General features: G+C 40.6%; 1 protein-coding gene across 1 annotated transcript; it reads right to left on the bottom strand.

Moving 5' to 3' along the window:
• Positions 1-7,516: 7,516 nt before the first annotated feature.
• Positions 7,517-23,461, bottom strand: SPATA18 (spermatogenesis associated 18; the record flags this gene model as incomplete). The annotated part of the gene is made up of 11 exons (XM_084266851.1): positions 7,517-7,600; positions 7,943-8,066; positions 10,012-10,187; positions 10,724-10,882; positions 11,898-12,135; positions 12,764-12,898; positions 16,554-16,649; positions 18,148-18,266; positions 19,747-19,862; positions 19,965-20,070; positions 23,375-23,461. 11 exons carry the CDS (start codon positions 23,459-23,461, stop codon positions 7,517-7,519), a joined length of 1,440 nt encoding a protein of 479 aa, XP_084122977.1.
• Between the last annotated feature and the right edge of the window lie 185 nt (positions 23,462-23,646).

The following is a 23,646-nucleotide window of genomic DNA, read 5'->3' as shown; positions in this document are numbered from 1 at the left end:
TAACCAGTGGTAGGAATGAAATAGCATCCTGTATTTGTAGCTAGTTTCCTCTGGCAGCCTGCATTCTGTAGTTCAGGACATGCTCAAAAATTACTCTCAGGCTGGTGCTTCCATGATGCTGCTTATTCAGCATTATCAATGAAGCCAAGCATCAGGAAAACAGTAAAATAGTACTTTCAGTCATCATTTGTAAGCTCTTGACAGTATTGTAAAATTGTTATTTATATTTTATAACATCAGCATTACAAAATGAGAAGAATCCCTCACACCTATCTATTTTCTCTTCTTCTATGAAACTGAAGACTTTCCCCAGACAAGTATTAAGACAGACACTCCCAAGCTTAAAATTCCCATGCTGGACAACCTATCACAACTCTGGATAAATGGTGCTGGTATAGTTACAGCAGTATCAACAACGAAAGACCACAAGCTTAATGAAAACAGATGTCACAGAATCACAGAATCATAGGGGTTGGAAGAGACCTCAAGAGATCATTGGGCCCAACCCCCCCTGCCAAAGCAGGTGACATATTGCACAGGTAGGCATCCAGATGGGTCTTGAGTATCTCCAGAGAAGGAGACTCCACAACCCCCCTAGGCAGCCTGTCCCAGTGCTCTGTCACCCTCACTGTGAAAAAGTTCTTCCACCTCTTGGTGCAGAACTTCCTGTGCTCCAACTTGAATATTGTTCACCTCAAGGTTTGGCATCAGATGTCCATTTGCAATAACAGCAACTGAGAGCTGGTTTAATTTGGTTTAAGCTAAATTCAGAGTAAGTCTGGTGCTGTTAGTGTATGACACAAAGAGGTTAGGCTTGGTATTTTAGCAATTCTCTATCAAAATCACCAATTTAAAATATAGTTTTGAGGTACTAGTTTAAAACATGCTGTTTATTTGGACTAATTGAAATTAATATGTTACATAGATTGCAGCTAGTTGTTCCTGAAATTGTAGTCTGGGTGAGAAAATCATGTGGTCTAACTGGTATTAATCAACTGAAAATGGTTAAATTCAAAATTTCATATCCATTTCATTGATTTAGTAGCTGAAGAATTTGAAGACAGTACTTCATTTAAACCACAGGCTCTTCAGGTTGAGCAATACATCACACACACACCCCACCACCACCACCACCCCAGAAATTAGAATACTAATTGTATTTCTTTACTAAAAGACTGGCATAGCTCTATCTGTGGGTTTAGCTGGATAAATTCCTGCCCAAATTACAGCATCGTGTAGAAAATTTCCTTTTCTGGGCAAAGGTGTGATGTTCAGGTTAAGTCAAAGATAAGCTGCGCTGAAGCAGCCATTGCTTCACATGCCCTCGGGAAGTAACTCCCCTCAGTCTGAATAGTAATAATTCACTTACTCGCAGTGTGCAAAGTGCTTTTAAAGAATAAAGCATTCAATTTCTGATCAACACAGAAAACCATCAAGCATGCACAAAGGTTTTGGAAAAGGAAGTCTGTCAACACAACACTCACTAACTGCAGCATTACTATATGAACAAGTCACTCTGAAAGCTGTCAAAGCTGAGCCCTAAGAAACAGAGGGGGGGGGGAAATTATACAACAGCCCTTCAGATTTTCTGAATCTTAAATTTCATTCCTGAGAGATTCTGATAAATCTTTGTTGTAAGCTATTTAATGTAATTCCATATTCTAATATTTTTGAAAAAAATTATAGTCATTTTGTGATTTTTTTTTAACAGCAACATTTTGTCTTATTTTTCATCAACAAAGTACCCAAGAATCACACTTTAACAGGAAACAGACAACACTTGGAAAATGCTTGTCACTTGAAATATTTTTTATTATCTAAAATGAGTCAGCCATAAAAAGAGCAACCTGTGTAGAAGTTCACAGGGCAAAACAGTTTTGTGAGTGGAGGATGATACTTCTGACTGATAACTGTTTGTCCTGTCCGCGCTGTTTGGGGGTGCATGCATCAACACCGAGACAGGCTTTCACTGGGGGTCGTGACTGCAGTTTACAAAGGTGTCATAGCCACTTGAGATCAATTACATTCCTTTAATGTAAAAGGCTAAATGCCAGCTACTGTGAAGAAAAGGAATAAGCCTAAAATGATATCTCCTTATACTTTTTGTTTCTCTTTCAAAACAAAGAGCTTTGAACGCAGGCCAAAGCCCTTTAGGCACAAACAGTTTCACAGGAAGCAATACCAACGGTAGTGAACAGCATCCTTATGTCAAAATTCTACTTCCAAGCACATAACATTATATTTGAGAACTGTGTTTTTGCAAGGCAGAAGTGTTGCCTTCTCAAAGCCATAAAAAAGTATAACTGCACCACCCACTTCATTTGTGTTCATGCCTTTGTCTGCCAGCAGAAAAACAACACAGAGTGCACAATGTTTGTGCTGTCTACTGAGTGAAAATACAAACAACACACCTGTGCATCAGCAAGAGCCTGCAACAGATTTGCTTACTTCTGTTGTTTTAAACTATCAAAAAGCTGCACAAAATTAAACGTACACCTTGGTATACTTGCTTTGTGTGCTACACAACTAATAGAAACACAACAGTACTGAAACTTAGAATATTAAATCTGCAAACATGCTAATGTATAACCAATTCATTTAATGCAAAGCTAGACTACTTAATGCTGCAGTAAGAAAATCATTGTGTAGTTAATACTGATCAAAAACAGCTGGCAAAGGTTACATAAAGCTGACAGTATTCATTTCTAATGGCACTTTTATGGGATGACAGACTTCTGCAGTACATGCAATGTAAAAGTGAGGCTAAATGGCTCAAATCCTGGAGGATGTACAGGCGTATGTTTTCCAGGGACCATTTTGGTAATTTTTGGCCTTCACATTTACTTTCTTCAGTCTGTATTTTTGCTTTAACCTACTGCTCATCTGCAGAGCCTCCTACAAGACTGAATCAGCACCACAGCTCACTGCCAGCAAGATCAGATGGGAGGACTCCGCCAACCTCCTGCTCCCAACTTTCTATCTCCTGTCAGGATGCTGGCAGAATCTAGCTAAGATAATTTCTGAATTTAAATCTTCATTGTGCTGTAGCAAATTCAGCTGGGTCATTTACCCTCAATATCTGCTAGCTCTGCATGAGTCTCTACTTCATGCTTTTGAGCTGAAAGCATTGAAGGATGACTGAAGATATTTTGATGACCTTGTCTTTGACAAAAAAAATAGGTGATAAAATATCCACATGTTTAGGCTGACACCAGGCCAGCCTTCAAATTGAGACAGACATGCTCAGCCTTCAAAGAGTTGACATGCAGGACAGATTGTCCAGCAATCTCGAAATTTCTCACAGATGTGTGCTGTTCTACATGAACATCCTGGCCTACAGGTGTGCTTTTCTTAAATCTCATCCATCAGTCCATCTGCGAAGAGCTCAAAATCTAACCTTCTTTTTCTTGGTATTAACGCTTTGATCATGATCACACTGTTCTAAAACTATCTTGTAATTAAAGCCTTATTGGCTTTTTTCCTTGTCATTTGCCACTTAGTAGAATCCACCCTTACAATGTTTCTAAATATCTGTATTAACAAGTGTGGCATTATACAGACTTGTGATTTAGAGAAAAATAAAAAAATAATTTTTTAAAAATAGCTCACAAAAATCTTATGTGATATCTTAAGAGGTTTTAAAATCTCAATTTCACATTCATGATCTGTTCCTTCATAGTGTCTTGCAAGCAAATACAGAAGTCCCTTTTTATAAGTGCTTTTGCATTTGCCAGTTAATTCCATCTTTATTGCTATGCATTCTCTGCACTGTTGTCATGTGGATAAAAAGCAGCACAGGAGCTGTTAGTGCCTAATTTCACACCAAAAGCAATCTTCTATCTGGCCCATAGATTTCATTGGCTATAAGCAAGCTGTGCAGGCAACCAGCACCAAACAGTACATTCCTATAAAAAGACTACAGGCTGCAGAGTACAGCTGAGAAGAATACGATTTGTTTCACTGATTAGCATTACCATGCTGTGGACTGACTTCCTATTTTGCTGAAAATTGTTTGCTCTGCTCTGAAACATTATGCAAAAATAAATTTAAAATCTTAGAGCTGCTTTGTCACTACCAACACAAGTCATAGACTATCATTTCATTACTTCTTCCTTTTACTTTGAGACTAACTTGTTCCCTAGGCAGCTGCTGGGGGAGTGAGATGAGGCAGTCCACCAAGCACTGCAAGCTTGTCTTTCATGACAATTTTATATCTTTGGGAATATTAGTTCCTAGCAGCGTCACAGGTGTCTGCAAGTCTAGAACTACCCTGCCTCTCATGCTTGTCAAGAAAAACATACTTCCTTGATGTAGTTCTGAGTTGGTATGGAAACTTACTTTGGCTCAAAATCATAACACATGCCTTGGTAATGACATGCAGAAGACAAACATACAACACCTAATTTTTAATAAACCCACATCTCCTTAGCCCTTGGTAACCACAAGATTGAGAAATTCTTCATTTTTCTGCTCAAAACCATACTTGGGATATCTAATTGTCTTTTGTTGCTGCACAGGTTGCAGGTGCTCAGTTTTACCAGAACTGGGGTGTTTTCAGTCATGAGATCAGTGCAGAAATATGCAGTTTTACTTCAAGCTCAGCTCCTTAGCTGTAACCAAGAACCAGCCTCTTAGAAGAGGAAATATATTGCTTTCTATTTGCTCTTGTGACTTCCTTAGACAACAAGTACACCACGTATGTGCATGTGCCTTTGTGTCCCCTTAGTTCATTCAGAAGGGCTCTGTGAATGACTCTGGACGTACAGGACCTCGTTTTGCTCTCCTCAGTTACGAACGGGCCTAACTCCAATGAAAATACATCTGCAGAAATAGGGTCACAGCTGATCCATGACTCATGGGGACCAACGCTGAAGTCTGTCTGGCACAGGATCAGATTTCAGGCAAAGCACCTCATGCCAAAGCCTTGAGCCACACAAGAAGTAGGGAAAAAGAGTATGTATGTGTAAATCTGCATAAGATCCCTGGAAAGGGATCACAAAAACTGCTCCAGTAACTTAGTTTTAAGGACTAAATGGTTTCAGAAGTAATAAAAATGGCTTTGCTCGTGTCATTACAGTGGTATTAATGAAATGCCATGTTCCAGGGCACAGGCTGATTAAAAGGCATTTTTCCTCCTTCAGAGGAAAGTTGGGCAAATTCTCCAAAATTTGGGGAATGCTCCACATACCTTTGAAGCATCGGGTATTGACTGGGATGAGACAGTGGGGATGATGAGTTACACATCAACTCCATTATGACAAATCCTATGTTTCTACATAAAACCAAAATGCCCTGAGCAGTATTTAAGGCTGGCCCTACAGATGAGGTTCAGTTCTCAAAAACAAAAATGTTGATATTAAAATAAGCATTTACGGGGGGGGGGGATATTTAAAGGGCCAGAGTAAAATCTCTTCAGTTCTCTAATTTTTACACTTAAAACTTAATAAACACCCACAGTAAAATACAGCTGGGCAGGGTGTTTTCACTATGTTCACAACAATTACTAATCCATCAGTCCGGTGTGGAAGCCCATTAAAAGGGATACCAAATAGACCATCTCAAGCAAATATTTCAAGCCTACAAATAGTTAATGGCACACTTTCAAAGTTCCAAACTAAAAGATTTTATACTAATAATAAGTAATAATCAATTTAACAAGGACGATTACTGCCTTGCTAAAGCACACACCCATGTTTCATAAGTAAATGTCAATAAAGTCCTGGGGATTGCTGGAGTATTGGTAGTTTAGGACTGTTCTGTGCATCTTTTGCATTGCAATTGGAAAACTCAGTTTACCCCAAGGACATGTTTAAAGAGATGCTGTGTGAGACTGGCACATTCTAAAATTATTGCTATTTTCAAAAATTGTAAAGAAGCACCGATTAATGAAACTGTTTTCAAGTAACAGCTAACCTCAGCATTCTGCAACGTTCAGGTTGTACTAAGCATCCTGTCATGATAAACTGCATCAGTTGGTATCTGTGGAAAAAAATCTAGGTGCAATAATTCTATCTCCATCTGCAGGATTACAGTGTGGTTCCTCAGTCCTCTGCAAATTTTACCAAATGAGTATGATCCTGTACTGCATGCGCTTTTTTTTTAAATCATAGGGGTTGAATTAGTTTCTAAAATTAAAAGAAGCCTTGTATAATTCTAAAACCCACACTGAACACAAACGCCATTTGCAGTGACAATTGCCATTCACATTGTTGCGAGATTTGAGGTATTCCTGGAGAGAAAAGGCACCGGAGCTGGATGGATGCACTCAAACGCAGGAAGACGTTCAGTTAGCGCCCTATGGAAGAAAAGACACGTTTCAGTACAACTTGTTCTAAATCCTTTGCTGCATTGTCACCACTTAGTGATCTTTGGATTTTGAAAGGCATGGAGCCAACAAGCATGCAGCTAACTTTCCAAAGGAACGAGTTTACTATAGAACTGGCCACAACAAAGGCAACCAGCAGAGAGCACTCATGACAGCCCTCTGGGTAGTAAAACACAAGCTCCCCTCTAAGTCAGAAATCTCAGCCTTTTTACACATGCAGAAAAGAAAGGGACTGCCCATTTTAGAAATATACTTGGGCTAGTATTTTAGAGTCAAAGACCTAAAAGAAGTTATTTCATTTCTTTGTTCAGTCCTTCAAGGACTGAATGTGAAAACATTGAGTCTTTAATGAACTTTATGCCCACTTACTTGGGCTTCCGCTCCTCAGTGGTGAAGGACTGCGGCTTCGAGACAACTGCAAGACAAACAGAAAAGGAAAGTCAGGTGTGCTAGAGAACTGTGCCCAAGAAAGGCACTTGGGGATCCAGCAACAGATAGAAAATTTGCACATGTTCCTCCATCAGTGCAGCACCATGGCTACAATGTCAAATTAAACAACTTTCTCCTTTTTTATCACTCCCTGCATACACAAAAAATTGAGTCTTACCTAAAGCCTCTCACATTTTCAATATTCATATCTTGAGGGCACCCATGTCAATTTAATAAGATGGACTACCAATTAGGGAAATATACGTTATTTTTACAGAAATAATTAAAAATATTGTGTAACTATACCATTTGCAGAACTCTGCTAAGGTTTCACATATCATCTCAGTTCTCCTCCTCCTGTCCACCCTACGCTGATTTTCTGCTCCTTTGAGGCATTGGAGGGTAAATTTAGATTATTAATGCCAGGAGGCACAAGCTATGTGCTATGTGTTATATATATACTGCAAGATGACTAAAACACTTCCAGATGATGCATTCAGTTATTCAGAAAGGTACTGAAGCAAGGGCGAGTAGGAGGAAAGGATTCTGCGATCCACAGTTGATATTTCTGAGAATTAAACTATAATCTACTTCTCATGCACTGTCTCTACTGATAATCGTGCCAGGCAATAACCATTTGTCAGTTCAGCTTCACCTCATTCCAGACCCAAAGGCACTTATTCCCAATGTTAAAATGTACATGTGGCACATCAGCATTTTTAAAAGGTTGCCTACACGCTGAGTTTAAAACACTACAAGCATTCAGCTGGGGCTTACATGGCGAGATAGAAGAGGACTGGTGCTACGGCTGCGTCTGTGGCTTCTGCTTCTACTTCTGCGAGACCACTGAAAGAGTTTGACAAACCTCTTGAGAGCGTGCATTTAATAAAGACATACTTGGCAAGCAGACACACCATGCTGGAGACAAGGCTTGGGAACAGAGAGTCAACATCGTAAACTTTCTCCTTAGAACAGGCTCTGCCAACAATCATAAATCTGCATAACAAATAAATTAAGGCAAATGGCATTTCTCATCCTAAATACAGGGTGAGGCACTAAAACCCAACTGATAATTGATATACACAACTCCAGCCATGTAGGAAACAATCAAGAATTTATCTTTTTAAATGTTAAGTGTGTTTAAATCAACTGACTTCCCGTAACATGTTCTTCAACAAAAGTACGTACCAGAACTCCTCTTTTTGTAACTGCCTCTCCCTTCACAATTACAATATCATTTTCCATCAGAGCAGGCCATACATGATAGGCCACCAAGCCAGCTGTGAAATCAGAGTCAAAACTACGATGGTACCTGTTGAAACAGATACGTAAAGACATTTCTTGTACAAAGCGCCAAAAGATACAGATGATACTTCGAGTCAGCAATACTGATAAAACCCAGAATATTAGTTACAGCTCATAAATACCTTTCTTGACAATATTTCTGTATCACAAAAATAAGTGGCCTTTCCGTGAACTTGTAAAAAAATGAATTTGTAAGACAGACTTAGCAGAATATGTTCTCTACCTCTACTGAGAGACACTCCAAAAAAGTCATCTCACATTGCAGAAGGCCACTAGACCATAATCTTGTGTAAGCCTCACACAAAGCAGGGTCCTTGGGTCCACTGACAATCTCCTGAGTAGCATTTTGGCAGGCGTAGTCATCCCATCTTCCTGAAATACCTTGCTAAAGCAAGACTCCTGTGCAGGATATTACAGAAATGCTCTCTCTCAACTGTAAAGTTACATCCTAGTATTTTATGAGACATAAGAGCCAATTTTATCAGCAAGACCCTCAGAATTTTATAATGAAACAGTGACTTTCTAGCTAAGGAAGTTATTTTGAAGGCCCGTATTAATATACCAGCTATATATTCCCTACCTGAGTCTCTATTGGCTGAATAATGCATGTCTGGTTTTGTGGACTCAAACCCAATGCAAACAGTAAATAACTGAAATGTATAAAGGCAATGCATCTATACATCAGTGATGTAGATACAATAGCAATTTATATAAAGCAGTGTTGGAAACAGAGGCATGCAGTTCTGCATGGAGGAAGGTATAAGGGACACTAAAGTTTGGCCAAGCATTTTAAAGAATGGTATCACAGCTAACAGAACTATTTTAATTTCTACAAATTTTGCTCCATCTCTGTCTACCACGTATATATATGCTATACATGTAGTCATATATATATGCCACATACTTAACTATATAGATTTATGGATGTGTGCATATGTCTCCCCCAGGAGCGTGTATAAACACATTACACCTGTGTTTTGAAGGCCACACACGAAAAAGGTGGAGAAAGCATTCCAGGACTATACTATGGTTCCAGGAATATACTATGGTATTGCTCCCTTCTTAATTCAGCCAATAGCTTTGGGTACCAGATAGCTAACTGCCCAGTATTTGGACCAGATCATTACGTAGTAACGTATGACTTTAGACTCTCCTGTTGAAGGGCTACTTTTATCTTCTCTTATTTCTCTCCTTGGCTTTTCAAGCTCTTCCCCATCTGAGTTCCATTCTATTTTAAATGATTATTATTAGAAGCCTCCTTACTGGTGTGGCTTTTCTTGCTTCTGAAATGTTTTTTGAAGCTATCAATCCCATTAGTTTTCTTGGAGGCATAGTAGTACCCTGCAGTCTCTGACAGCTGACAAAGCCCTCAGCCCTGACCCTAAGGTAAAAAGATGTAACGTATGATGTGTATTTTTGAAACAAAATTCCTGGTTTTAAAAGGCGCTGTTCTTTTTGCTCAGCTCTAAACCAGAAGAGATAGGAGTGTATATATACCATATGTTGTACAGCAGCTACAGCCTGGAAGTCACGGCACACATAATGACCCTGGTATCAAACACCAGATCCCAGTAAACATTTACAAAATGATCCAGAAAAGAGGAATAAAGATGCATGCATTTTATAAACACTTGAGGCAGATAGAGACTACATAGGGAAAGGAAAGCTGATGATAATTGTTCTCATAAAGGATAAATTAAATGCTTTAGAGACTGACGTTTATCCAGAAAATCACTCTGCTGTTCATTAAAGAAAAGGTCTACATCCTGGCATTTATATACCATCACAAACCTTAAAGACATACCAAATGCTCTACAGACCAGGAATATTTTCTCCGAATTAATATCATCTTAAACCTTTATATTAATTAGGAAAGACGTAGACTGTACAACCTGATGTTTTTTTTTTTTTTTTTAATAGTAAGAATCTGACTGAAAAGAAAGGGTTCTTACTTGGTCTCACTGAAAAGTTCTCCGTCAGTACCAAAGGCAATATCAAGAGGAGGAACAAGTGTCTGCATTGAAAAAGCCACACGGCACAGCTCTTGAATCAATGTGCTGATCACAATGAAATCAATTTCTGGTGGAAATGAAATCTTTGGGGTGATGTTCATGGAGCGAATTACCTCCTGAAAAGAAATATAATTGAGTAATTTGAGCTCACTAATAATTTAATTTATGGACAAGTATGGAAATCCCCCCCTAAATATGCCTCTCAGCTTTCTACATTTAAAGATCAGCATAAGAAGCTCCCAGCAGTATAGTCTTAAGCTGGTCCAGAAAATCTTAGCTTCAGAAAGAATGTGCTGCTATTTTAAAAACAAAGATTGACATCAGTGTTAGGAGGGAGATGCAATTTTTCAGTAGAGCACAGAATTTAAGAAAAATAAGACATTTAGCTTACATTTAAGACAGTTACACTGTGTCTTGCCAAAATTATCCCAGCAGACAGAGACATTCTGGTCACAGGCAAATAAAACAAGTGGTTACTGGGCCATACCACAATATTATTATGGAATTATTATGAAACTGCTACAAGACATAAAATACATGTAATAAACTTTTTTCCTTCTTCAGGTTACAGCTTATTTCTAGTTTACACACTCCAAGTTTACTAGCTACTGAAGTACATCAACATGTCACTTCCCCACTGCCCTTAACGTACATTGACACTGGCTTGAACGTCATACAGATCCTCATGGCGAACTATATAATCCAGGACAGTGTCTTCCAGTGACTCAGGCCCCGAGTGACCTAGAGATAGAGTCTCTCTTACACGTATTTTGAACTGTCTGTAGGCCATCTTTGCTGCATGGAAAGACTCCTGCAAACAAAGAATTTCTAGTTAAATCCTGGAGACTGAAATTAATTTTTAATCAGTTATCCAAGGGGATGATTTTAGCCCAATATCATCATTGTAAGGAGGAATACAAAACACTGCTGTAAAAGTGAAAGTTAAAAACAGTACTCATCTGGGAGGTCTTCTCTGATTAAATCAAGAGTGATTTATTTGCAGAAGACAGGATTGAAAAGCTTCCCACCTGACCTTCCATTTTTATGTAGGATTCCATCACACACCTATGATCCATGGAATCATGTTCAGAGATCTCTAGAGCAGAATTCAGTAAGAGCACTTTGTGTGCCCCAGCCTGACATGTCAGACAGGAGCACCTCTTCTCTGTTGAGAAGAAAGGTTGAATTCAAGAGTGTAAACTGAATGACAGTTGTGGGGAAAAACACTTCAGTAAGTTAAATGTGCTTGGGATGACGCACACATTAAGAGACACACTGCCTCTTGACACAGGTAGGTACTACATCAACTTTAGACTAGAAGATTAAGTACCGAAAAATTAAAAACAGCTTTACTCAGACTGAGCTCATGATAAGTGTGAGGTATCAAGGTAATTTCAAGGGACCCAATAAAACTAGAAAACCACATATCTGCAGGCAAGAGGGAAGCACAATATGGAAAGATTTGTAGCTTTCTAAAATGTAGTATTCCCCAAAGAATTCATCTAAATGAGGCGATGTTGTTTAGTGCAGAAATCATCTACCTTTCAGAGCCATTCAGCCTTCTTATGTGCCACTTTTAGCTCCTCTGCTGTAGATCATTGACCCTGTTCCAATGTTGGGACAGGGCAGTCAAAGCAACATTAAATTGAGAGTTTAATGTAAAAGTGTGAGGGAATGAAAGGGAAATCAAATAGGGGAAAAAAAGACATTTTCCTCTCTGTACTTCACAGAAATGCTAGTTTATACACAACTTAATCCCATCCAGCCATAACACTTTATAAAACACTTCTGGCCTGTAAAACCTGAATTTTGTTTTTATTTCTTACCACAGCTGCAACGTATATTATCCTCTGCACCGTCTCCATGTCGCTGATGTATGTCCTCAGGAGGGTCTCTGCGTCCAAGCGCTCTTGAGCGTAAATGTCACCAAAGCGAGCTACGAGGCAGGCGCGGCGGGAAGCGTTCGTGTGCCTGGCTCGGCCGGGCGAGCAGCTCCTCCGGGGAAGCGGACTAGGCGACTTGCTCTCACTGTGCCTTGGGGAAGGAGAGTGGCTCCGTGCAAGCCTATAACAGACATGGAAAGAAGCGTGACGTCAGTTCACCCTCCTCAGATGCTTTTGCCTAGTGCACAAAGTTGTGTCAATTTAAATATTACAAGGGTAAGTCAAGATTTTGGGTAAAGCTGCAGCTGGCTAGTCTAATACAAAGGCATTTGTGTCAATATGTTTTATGGGCTAGAACCTGGATCATAAAATTAAAAGTAATTCCTAAAGTGTATATGGTCAAGAACTATGTTCTGGGGAAACAAACTTTTAATTAGTAATGCTTGGGAGATCTGTTCCTCTTGCTGTACCACTGAAGAATTACAAAGTCCAACAAGTGAGAATGTAACAAGTTCTGCCCAGTACTGGTAGGGTATTGAGAGCTGACTTATGAACAAAAAAGTTGAACATCTCTTTATCCCACACAGTTGCTCTCAACACTTTTTGTAAAGTTGCTCTTTTTACTGTTTTGTCAGAAACTTAACTTAAAATATTTGGGCACTAAGAGAAATCAGTTAAGAGTTCCTTCATAACAAAGTGCAAAAGTTTAGCTTTTCTTTGTACTTTAATTTAAAAATTAGGAGAGAATTCATGCCACCTAACATGAACAATTTCTCTGATTCAGTGACTTCTCTGAGTAACACCTCTACCTGCTCTGGAGAACAGACTTTTGGGCATCCAGGATAGAAACCTCGTCCCGCAGTATTTGAATCTGCTGCTCATAGTCATTCAGACGATCTAACTTCCTCAGAGCATCCTTCTCCTGTGCACGGGAGGTCTTCAGACTTAACCACACAGATTAAAGTTAGTCACAAGATGTCCTTCTACCAACGCAAACCATCTATCAATTAATCCCCATCATCAAACAAAAAGAACAAAGAGAAATATTGAGCAAGTGCTTATGCTAAAGTACAGGGAAATCAAGAGTTTTAAAAAGCACACTCCAAAGCAGACTCTTAATTACACTTTCAAATGTAAAAAGTGTACTGTGAGAGAAAACTGGATATGCTACATGTTATATTGCAGGAGAGATCACTGCTTGGTTAATACCGGGTGTCCATGTTCTAGCTCAGATAATGAAGTCTAAGAAAGGAAGTAGCAGTAAAAAAAGGCTGAAGGATTCTAATACAAAGAACAACTGGGAAAGGAAAGTAGATTTGGGAAGACAAGCTCTAGAGATAGAGATAAGGGAAAACCAGTATGTACAGAAACAAACAAAAAAGCCTCTACATAATACACAACACTCTGGTCAATCTGTACTTAAATTGCCATGATAGAAAATGCAGACAGACAATGCAGTATTAGTAACTTTCCAACAGAAAGGATAAATAAAAAGTAATCATTTCACTTCTGTATTATTTTATATCTGTTACTCACCCCTATTCACAGGGGTAGTTTTCAGAAAGTTTTAAAGCAAATGTTGATGGTCTTTATCTCACTGCTGTGAGATCCACAACACAACAGGAGGTAATAATTACAAACACAAACAGGTCCTTAGTTATAGGTCTGCCTTTATCAGGAAAGGGGAAAATAATGAAAAACAGGAGAGCTCATGACAGACTGAAACCAGCAGAAATACCTGCATCTTTCATTGTTCATCACAAGTCATGTCGTAAGTCACAAACATAAGAAAAGCCACCACTGAAAATTAATGTTTCTTCCTATGTAAGAAAAACTATATACCAAAAGGAGAAAAACAACTCAGGCACATTTTGGAATTACCACTGCTCGCTTTTGTAAGCTAATTCTTTCCATGCTAATTAAATCTATGTGGTATTCAGTTTTACTGATCATTCACTCTTCTGCTAAATATTAATCTAAAATGACGAGAGTATTATCTTTCTGTTAAGATTAAAGAGATGTAGATGCTAACAAGAAAAATAATGAGAACAATAAGGTAAAATACAGTTCTTAGAAAAATCAGAAGAGTTTCTATAACCTGCTTTTACTTTTAGTCCATAACTAGCGTATTAAACTCCACCATCTAACCATTTAAAAATAGAATAGGCATCTTCAGTTTCTCGGGGGAAAATACAACAGCCTTGAGAATGTGCGTCAAGTGCCTGCTCAATGCTCTATCGATAAAGAAGCCGACTCCTACCCTCCAGTTTCAAACAATTCATTAAAGTTTCTCACAGTTCCTCCAAATTCAGTCAAACTGCCTTCAAATTCAAGTCAAGAACAACTCCACCTATATAACTTTTGGTCAAATGCCCATTTACTTCAAGAGACCCTGCACCAGCAATACCATAAGGTCTTAATGTGAGTGAGATAACTGCCATATTGGCTGCAATCAATTACAACCATGTTTATAAAAACTTCTTCCTGAAAATCTATATAAGAGGTCTTCCATGCAGCAGATCAAGAAAGAAAGCCCTCTTGACCTCATTTATTTCAAAGTGGGTTGTCTGGCTTCGTTAAGTTCAATTAGACCTTGACACAAGTCCAAGCACCCTAGTAGTATGCCTCCACTTATAATAATATTAATAGCATTTTGTTTAGTCTACATATAACAACAGTGTTTAGTACATTTTATATTTTGTCTTCCCTGAAGAACTTCCCATTACTTCTAAATGTTGATAGTTATTAATTTTTTAATTGTATTTTCATTCATAATTCTGCAGCAAATAGATAAGTCTTGTTATAATTAATAACTTTATACAACAAAAGCATACTGGCTATAGAATTTAATTCTATTGAGTCTAGACCACATTTGCTGTAACAACACAGGAGACCAAGATGTCTTGCAAAACATGCTTTGATTTAGGTATGCAAGACAGACAAACTATAGACAAGAGGAATCAGCTATTCTAAAAGTCTCAAAAAAACCCAGGTTTATAGCCAAAGATATAAAGGACACTCCTGACAAACTTTTCCTTGTATTGAAAAATAAAATATATATTCTGCCCTGACAGATCCAGTTCCCACCTCACTCCCTTTACTTGTAGAAGGATTCTGGTTTTGACAGGCAGGTAAAGACTAGTCAAATCTGATCTCACCCATAGGGTTCAAATATTTTCGAATATTGAAAAGATGATTCACAGAATATGAGAAATAAAACGTTTGCTTCAATCAGAGGTTGAACACCCAATCAGAAGATGCCAGTGTGGAGTGCCAGTTAAACTGAGAGGAAACATGAACTGCAAGTATGTGGAAATGATGGAATTCCTGAATTTACAGGAAGACAGTAGTTTTATTCTTCTGTCATTGGTACAAATAGCAACATAAATTTTTGTCCAGTCTGCATTAAAACCTACACATAGGAATAGTGAGATGCTTGATTCCCTACTAACAATTTTAATCAGGAAGATAGCAATCTGGTTATATCTAAACATCAAGGAGTTATATGAGCTAGTTTCACCCAACAAATCAAAAACATTCCTCTAGAAGCCATGGTGAACATCAGGAGATGAACAAGTGATATTCTACCTGATACTAGAAATAGAAACTCTAATGGCCTGAGGTAGTGGTGTTTGATTATCATGCAGCTCATCTTTTCAGTTACCCCCAAAGGGAAAGATAAACTCACAGACAGTAATATCGTTTCCTACAGTATAAGCAGCAAGTTGAGTTTCTTCCATTTTTAAGAGTGTCAATGTTATTTACTGAAAGGCAGGAAGCATTTAACAAGTATGGCTATATTTCTGTTGTTGAAATGTCAGTTACCACAAGAATTCACATGCTGTTAAAATTAATTTCAACTTTCTATTCTTTTCTGATAATAGAACACACATAAACACACCATGGGCTATATGTCACAATAGTGAAGAACTATTACTGCTTCTAGAACTGTCTTGTTTAAGCCACAAAAGGAAATGAGTTTTAAGAATGCATATATTGAAATGGAAAGGCAGGTTCCCCAGCTGCACCCTTAACTACCCAGGTTAATTTCCAATGACCAACACACTTAGAAACTCAAAAACCACTTTTAAACCAGAGGCTACCAATAGCCATAACTTCTGTGCAGGCAGGCAAAAGGATGTGGCAAAAATGGTATAAAAGAAAAAGCCATATAAAGGACTTTATCCTAAGATAGAAAGACTGAAATGTCTTTTATTTAAGACACACACACTACTTCCAAAAGCATGATAGCAAATTGCAAACAGTTTCTGGCTAGATTCAGAAAATTAATCTCTTCTAGTTAACTTGATCTACACGATTCAAATGCTATCAAGTTCCTAGTTTCAAAGTAATCCTTCCTTTATCCTAAACAAAAAAGAAGTTCAGCCATAAAGATTCATCTCACATGGATCTACTTATGTTCATTGCCTCTGTAACACCAGTAAACAAAGCTACAGGATGTTAAGGAGCTAGACGTATTTTTTTTTGTTACAGCACAGAACAGCTTAGAACATACCAAACCCACTCAGGTAAAGGACAGACTGTGTCTCTGAATGCTGACTTTCTGCCAGAAATACCCCAAGATTCAGTTTTTCTTACGCTGATTTTAGCTGAACAATTTCATCTTCTGCTGCCAAGAGAGCAGTGGCTGATTTGGTCTCTGTGTCTTCAAGAGCCAGCTGGGTATTTTCCAGACTGCAAGAAAAATTAATAACCTGCATGGCAAAGGTAGGATCTCGACAGATTGGAGAGCTGGGTCCATGTGCATCTCATGAAATTCAACAAGGCCAAGTGCAAGGTGATGCACCTGGGGCTGGCCAATCACCTATATCAGTACAGACTGGTGGAAAAAAAATGGATTAAGAGTAGCCCTGTGTAGAATAACTTGGATATAGTGGTATATGTAAAACCAGAAATGAACTGGCAATGTGTGTTTGCAGCCCAGAAAGACAACCATATCCTGGGTTGCATAAAAAGAAGCACAGCCAGCAGGTCAAGGGAAGTGATTCTCCCCCACTACTCCCCTTTCATGAGGGTGTTTATAAAAAAGAGGGAGAGGGGCTTTACTTTTTACCCCTACCCTAGTGATAGGAAAAGGGGTAATGGTTTTAAATTAAAAGAGAAAATATGTAGATTGCATATAAGGACAAAATTCTTTATGATGAGGACAGTGAGATACTGAAACAGGCTGCCCTGAGAAGCTGTGGGTGCCCCATCCCTGAAGTGTTCAGGGTCAGGTTGGTATGGGTCTTTGAGCAACCTAATCTCGTGGAACATGTCCCTGCCAACAACAGAGGGGGTGGCCTAGATGGTCTTTGATGGCCCCTTCCAAACAAAACCATGCTGAGATTCTACAGTTCCATGAAAACAGGAGATATCTGCAAGAGTAGGATACAGGATGAAATTATTCTATTGAACCTCTTAAATCTAATAGAGTTTGCAGTTCTGATAACTTGATATTCTGGGAATCACTTAGTAAGAGCATTAAATTGTATCACTTATTGTACTGACCCCAAGGACAGCAAACATTAATCATCCTCATCCTACTAGGATGTATGAGGAAGTGTCTGTCACTTAGAGCTACTTCTGTAACAGCCCTGAAACTGGCACAAGTTTGTTTCTGAAGTAATTAAGTAATTTTGAGACTAGAGTGGTCCAGAAAAAGTGTTCTATGCAACTGGACAAATACTGTTCAGTCCTAGTCACTTATTTGAAAATCTGTCTTTCTTTCTTCCTCCATCTTACCACAGTGTGATCTTAGATGTTGACATACTGATTACATACCATAACTAATTATAACACACTGTAGGTCCTTCAATAAGTGTTGCACTATAGCTACTCAATTGTTTTTTATCCAGGTTTGCTCAGCATTCATACAGTTCATTGACTATAATTCCACTGGAATGGTCACACACTACACAAACCCCTTTTGTCTGGAACACAGGCATGTTCTCCACCTCCTCTGCCAGAAGCAAACCTACCAAGGCAATTTATGACTGTGTAATTTGTACCCCACTTTGGACACATGTGGACAATCCAGAGCCTAAATGTACTGTAAAGCTCTGATTTTAAGCCAGAAAGGAAACATTTAATAAATCTCTGACAGTATTTAGATGCCAAGAGAAAACAATGCCTTGTTGAAAAACAAATGAACAAAAAACAAAGCAAAAAGAATGACAGTTAATTCCCCTACTCTTGTTGCACGTGGTTGAGCTGTAGACGGGTTGAAGTCAGTTCCTCCTGCAGCTCTTGCAGTTGAAAATTCTGATTGCTGGCTAGCTCTCTCAGCTGCCTCTCTTTCTCAATTGAATCCTGCAATAAAACAAAATCACAGTGCTTGAATGTTCTTCCTTACAGAATCCTTCAGCAGTGTAGAGGAGCATTATTAGCAGATGTATTCCTAAGCATTTCAGGAAAGACCATTTCTAAAGTAACTGAAAACAAAAGCAATTGCATACCTCCTAGAGACATAAGCAAAAGCTTCCAGGCACACAAAATAAAGACTCAACTATGTTAAGAAAAAATACTCACTTCATTTACACCTCATGATTGAGAATACGGAAGGGCTATAAGCAGATTTACCAACTTGTATACACATCATCTAAACAAGGTGTTCTTGCAGATGTATTGCATGGTTTTATTTCCAATCTGTCATCTTCTGACTAAATCACCAACTCAAGTAAGGTTTTTGGGAATTTGTGTACACAAAATAACAGAAAAAAATATTAGAAAAGAGGCAACTAATGTCATTCCAGAATGCACACTGCTACACAGACAACAAGCTATATTTGCCTGATACCACTGGAATTAAGTAAGTAACTGTGCAGCAGGCTTCTCTTTAAATTTTGAATGTCACATGCAATGGCAAATCCACAACTGGTGTACCAGGTGTACTGTCATCTAATAACATCATCATTTTACATTTTGTGGAGGGTTTTTTGTAGAACTCTACTTCTTCTACTGTACTCACTTGACTATATATCTGACTCCTATGGGGTATCACTTTTCATTGGGCCTATTTTAATTGTGAAAGATTTTGACAGAAGAGGTGTAAAAATGAGAATTAGAGAACATGGAGGCATCACTGTCAAACCTCAAGATCTTCAATATTTGCCCCTGATCTGCATCCACCAGTGCTCTGATTTTCTTTCATAGCACAAAGCCACAGCAAATTTGCATTCCCACCAAACTGTCAGTACTACAACACCTTCAGTAAGTATAAAATACATATTAAGTCCAAACATCAAGTCAGGCACATGGTGATATCATGATGGACATAAGCACTTCTTCCCCTTTCTGGAGATGATATAATACTCAGATACTAAACAAATATTTTTCCCACAATAAAAAAAATGCATGGAGTTTGCACACACCTTCAACTTACACCTGTATTTTCACAGTGTTAGGTTTTTACAAATAAAGATATGGCATAAATGCTTCTATGATGTCTTTGCAAATGTAAATGTAGCATAATGCTTCACCTAGAAAAGGAAAGCAGAACAAGAGTGTAGCTTCTCTTACAAAGCAAATTCCCCCATATTGTCACTCCTGGTGAAACAGCGTAAGACCTAGAATGCCAAAGGTAACTTTAATGGCCTCTTTGATTTCCTTTTCAAAGGGAACTTAAGAGGAGACATAAGAATGACAGAGAAATAACATAATTGTCTCCATAAGCAACTAAGGACTTATTAAGCAAAATTAGGAAGGCTACTATTAATAGAAAGCTATTAAAGCTCTCCTGCAGGTATAAATTCACACCATTCTATTCCCTTAAAATACATTTCCTACATACCTGAGTGAGAGAAAGGCTGGTTTCAAAGAGCCTTCCTGAAGTAGCACAGGAAAAACAGGTCCCAAGCCATGGCAGGAGACGAGTTTTTATTGTTTCCACACCTGCATAATGCCCACCTAAGAAAATTCATACATCAAGAAATTGTGAGAACACTTACAGAAAAAGCCAGAGTTTGAAAAGATGACATGTGAAATGTGTCAGTCAAAGCACTGATTTACCTTCTCGAGATGTTTCATTGAGGATTGTGAAGAGCTGCCCTTGAATCTGAGAGTTCAGTTCTATTATTTCACAGCATCGGTTCAGATTCTGATCACAGGAATTAATCTGTAAATTAATGTGTATTAATATATCTGTCTGGACATTCTTACTTGCAATGGTTCCTGTTATGATCATGATTTTTTTTCCCCATAATTACATTGTCACAACCTTTTTCTACTGCATCCACTGGAATATTCATCTTTAAAAGGATCACATTCTTAATAGGTGAACAAACAAGACATCAGAACTTCTATTATAGAATGGCTTGGGTTGGAAAGGACCTTAAAGACCATCTACTCCCAATGCCCCTGCCATGGGCAAGGGACACCCTCCACTAGCCCAGGTTGCCCAAAGCCCCATTCAACCTGGCCCTGAATGCTGCCAGGGAGGGGGCAGACACAGCTTCTCTGGGCAACCTGTGCCAGGGCCACACCGCCCTCACAATGAAGAATTTCTTCCTTATATCTAATCTAAATCTGCCCTCTTTCAGTTTAAGCCCATTACCCCTTGCCCTATGACTACACACCCTTGTAACCAGCCCCTCTCCATCTTTCCCTTAGGCCTCCTTTAGGTACTGGAAGGCTGCTGTAAAGTTTTCCTGGAGCCTTCTCTTGTCCTGGCTCTGGGCATCTGTTGCTGGCACAGGCGTCAAACTGGTTGAAGTAGGATGGACTGAGGTTCCCCTCCCCTGGCAATTTTAGTCTAAAGCCTTCTTCAGCAGCTTGGCAATCCCCTTTTGACAGATGGACCCCATCAGCCCCCAGTAGGCCAGGCTTCTCAAAGCGAGTCCCAAGTAGCCAAATCCCTGGCTGTGGCACCAGTCCTGTAACCATTTGTTGATTCACCACATTTGACTGTCACTTTCAAACCCCCTCACATTGACTGGGAGGACTGAAGAAAGATCTACCTGCACTCCAGAGTCCCTTATCCAAGGCTCTGTAATCTGCCTGGATACTCTTCAGATTGCTGCTGACTATCACTGGTGCCCAAGTGAAACAACAGCAGCAGATAATAGGCAGTAGACCATATGAAGCTTGGTATTCTCTCAGCGATGTCCCTGAGTCATCTACTACCATTATACATCACCTTTTCTTAGCTGCACTGGTTGCTATACAGGGAGCAGATCAGGCTGCCTCACTCAGCTCCAGCATCTCTCCTGATGTGCTGGGTGTTTGTTTCCTCTTCAGTCTGCAGAGCAGTGAAGCAGTTCTGCAAGGGCACCTCAGCATTCAGGGGAAGTCTCTTCCTCCTGCTGGTTTATGTGCACCTCAAATCTCCCACTCAGCCAGTGGAATGCCTCACTTTCAAAGAGACACCCTCCCTGTGCCAACTGCCATCCCATGCCCAGGCTGCCTGTGTGGGGTGGCCACCACTGTTCTGGCAAAGCCCAGGCCGTATCAGTGCCTCCTGTGGGATATGCCAGTTCCTGGGGGGGTGAAGTCTCTCCACTTCCCCAGTGTTTTCCAGCCTTTGAAACCCCCCATGCACCAGGACCTACCACTCTGGTGAAGGCCAGGCCACATTCATAAAGAAGATGCAACAAGAAGTATCTTTAAAACAAGAATCATGACACTTGTGGGTCTGTGTTAAAATCTTTCAACACAGAGTTTTAAAAATAATATGATAGGAGGATGTTGAATAAAAGAATTTATTAGTCCAAAACCTGATTCTCCATATTAGCCAAAGTAATACATACATGGCTATTATACTGCTCTGTCAACAGCCACCTGAGGCCTCCATGCAATTTCATCTGATTTTTAAGTTACCAACTGAAACAAAAACTACTGAAACATGGACAAAATCCAACATTATGCCTAGGAAACAACAGAACAGCAAAATGACACCTCTTTCAGCTAACACTGTTCTGAAGAGGAGTTAATGGGGTTAATCTGTCTAGGATGCCAGAAGAACACATCCTTTGTACCTGCTTCCTTAAACCCTTATAACCTGTGCATTACATTCAACACCCTCTAGGGTCTTCAGGCTTTAATGGTTCCATATGGTTTTTGCAAGCTTCCTAAACAGCTAAAACTCCCACGGATGCCCCTGTCAGCCTGCATTTTGATTGCTACATGTTTTCCTCTGGCCTCAAGGAGCACAGTCTCACCCTGCAAACCTCCACCAGAAGACCACTTTTGCAGTGGTGCATTTTTCCAGCTCATTACACTGGCATAACACCCACGGTGCTTCCATCTGCCAGTTCTTCTTTTTTCGAAGCTGCTCATCTTTGTTTCCCAGTATGCTGCAGACTACCTCCGCCACCCATTTGGAAGATGGGTGCTCTGTTCTTCCTCCTCTGGTGTCTTGCACGCTGTGGTAGCTTTACAAGCTACCCTCAAACTCCTCCTTAAAACCATCCTTTGCAGAGAGCTCAGCCATTAATGTGCTGTAACTCCTACATACCATGAAGTAAGAAAAGGAGGTGGCTTTCCTTGCAAAGTCTGCATCTCTGCTCAGCACCTTTCCTCACCAGCCACAGCACACTGCAGATACTTACCAAATCAAATACCAGCCTCCTGAAGCTAATGTAGCCTGGGGACACAGGAGCAACAACCCTGTCAAGACTGTTCCTGCTGAGAAAACTCCCAATTTTCAAATCCCAGTTGCCTTTATCTTATCTTTCCCTAAATTTTCCACCTTCTCTTCTGCCTCCTCAATCTCTCGTTACCTCATCCTCCTCCCTGCATGCCATTTCATCCATCTCCAGCCTCCTCCTCAACCCTAACGGAGACTCTTCACTTTCCCCCACCTTGCAAAGCCCTTCCTCAGGTACCAGCAGCAGCTTCTCGGGTCTAACAGGTTTCCCACCCACTCCGCAAAAGCCGGGAAGCCGGACAACCCGCTTCTCACTTTCAACAGCCTTTTCCCCCCACCTTTTCCTGACTGTTCCCAGGCCACAGGCGGGGGCTGAAGCCCACCTTCGCCCCTGCTCCTTGTACAAAACTGTTTCCCGAGCCAGGTTCGGTCATTACAGCCCCAGTATCGCTTTTACACCCCCCCCCCCCCCCCCCACCCAGTCCTTGCCCTCAGCGAACCCTGTCACGGGCAAAACCCGAAACGGCAGAAGCTGCGAGTGCTGCGGGCACCGTGTGTGGAGCCTGCGGGAAGTGGCTCAGCGCCCCGACATGAGCGGCTCCCCGCGCCCGGCTGCAGGCTTCAGTTGCCCGGGGCAGAGAGCACCGGGAGGCGGTGGAGGCTCCGCGTCCCGTCGTCACCGCGGAAACGGCCGCGCAACCCGGGCACCGCGGCAACGGCCTCCCGCGCCCCGAGGGCCCGCGGGGCGAGGCGGGCAGCCCTCCGTACCCAGCAGAGGCGGATCTACACCCCCCCCCGCCTCAGCCCCCCACCGCCGCTGGCAGCCGCAGCCCACCTCGTAGTCCCGGTACCAGCTCTCCAGTTTCTCCTGGAGCACACGGCCGCTCTCCGCCCCGACCAGCCTCCTCAAGCCGTCGGCCATGGCCGGCTGTCAGCTGTCTCCCGGTGTTGCTACGAGCGGCGCTGGTTCCCGCGTCCCTCCGGGGGGCAGGTGGCGGTGTCCCCGTCCCTCCGGCAGCCTTCGGCGGGCGGTGCGAGGGGGCGGAGAGATGGTACGGCCGTCCCGAGCCCGCCGCTCTAGGCAGCTCCGCCTTCGCGCCGCCTTTA

This window comes from Gallinula chloropus, assembly GCF_964237585.1.
Source record: "Gallinula chloropus genome assembly, chromosome: 7".
Taxonomy (NCBI): Eukaryota; Metazoa; Chordata; class Aves; order Gruiformes; family Rallidae; genus Gallinula; species Gallinula chloropus.
Note: the sequence above shows the minus strand (reverse complement) of the source record. Positions and strands in the feature narration are given on the sequence as shown.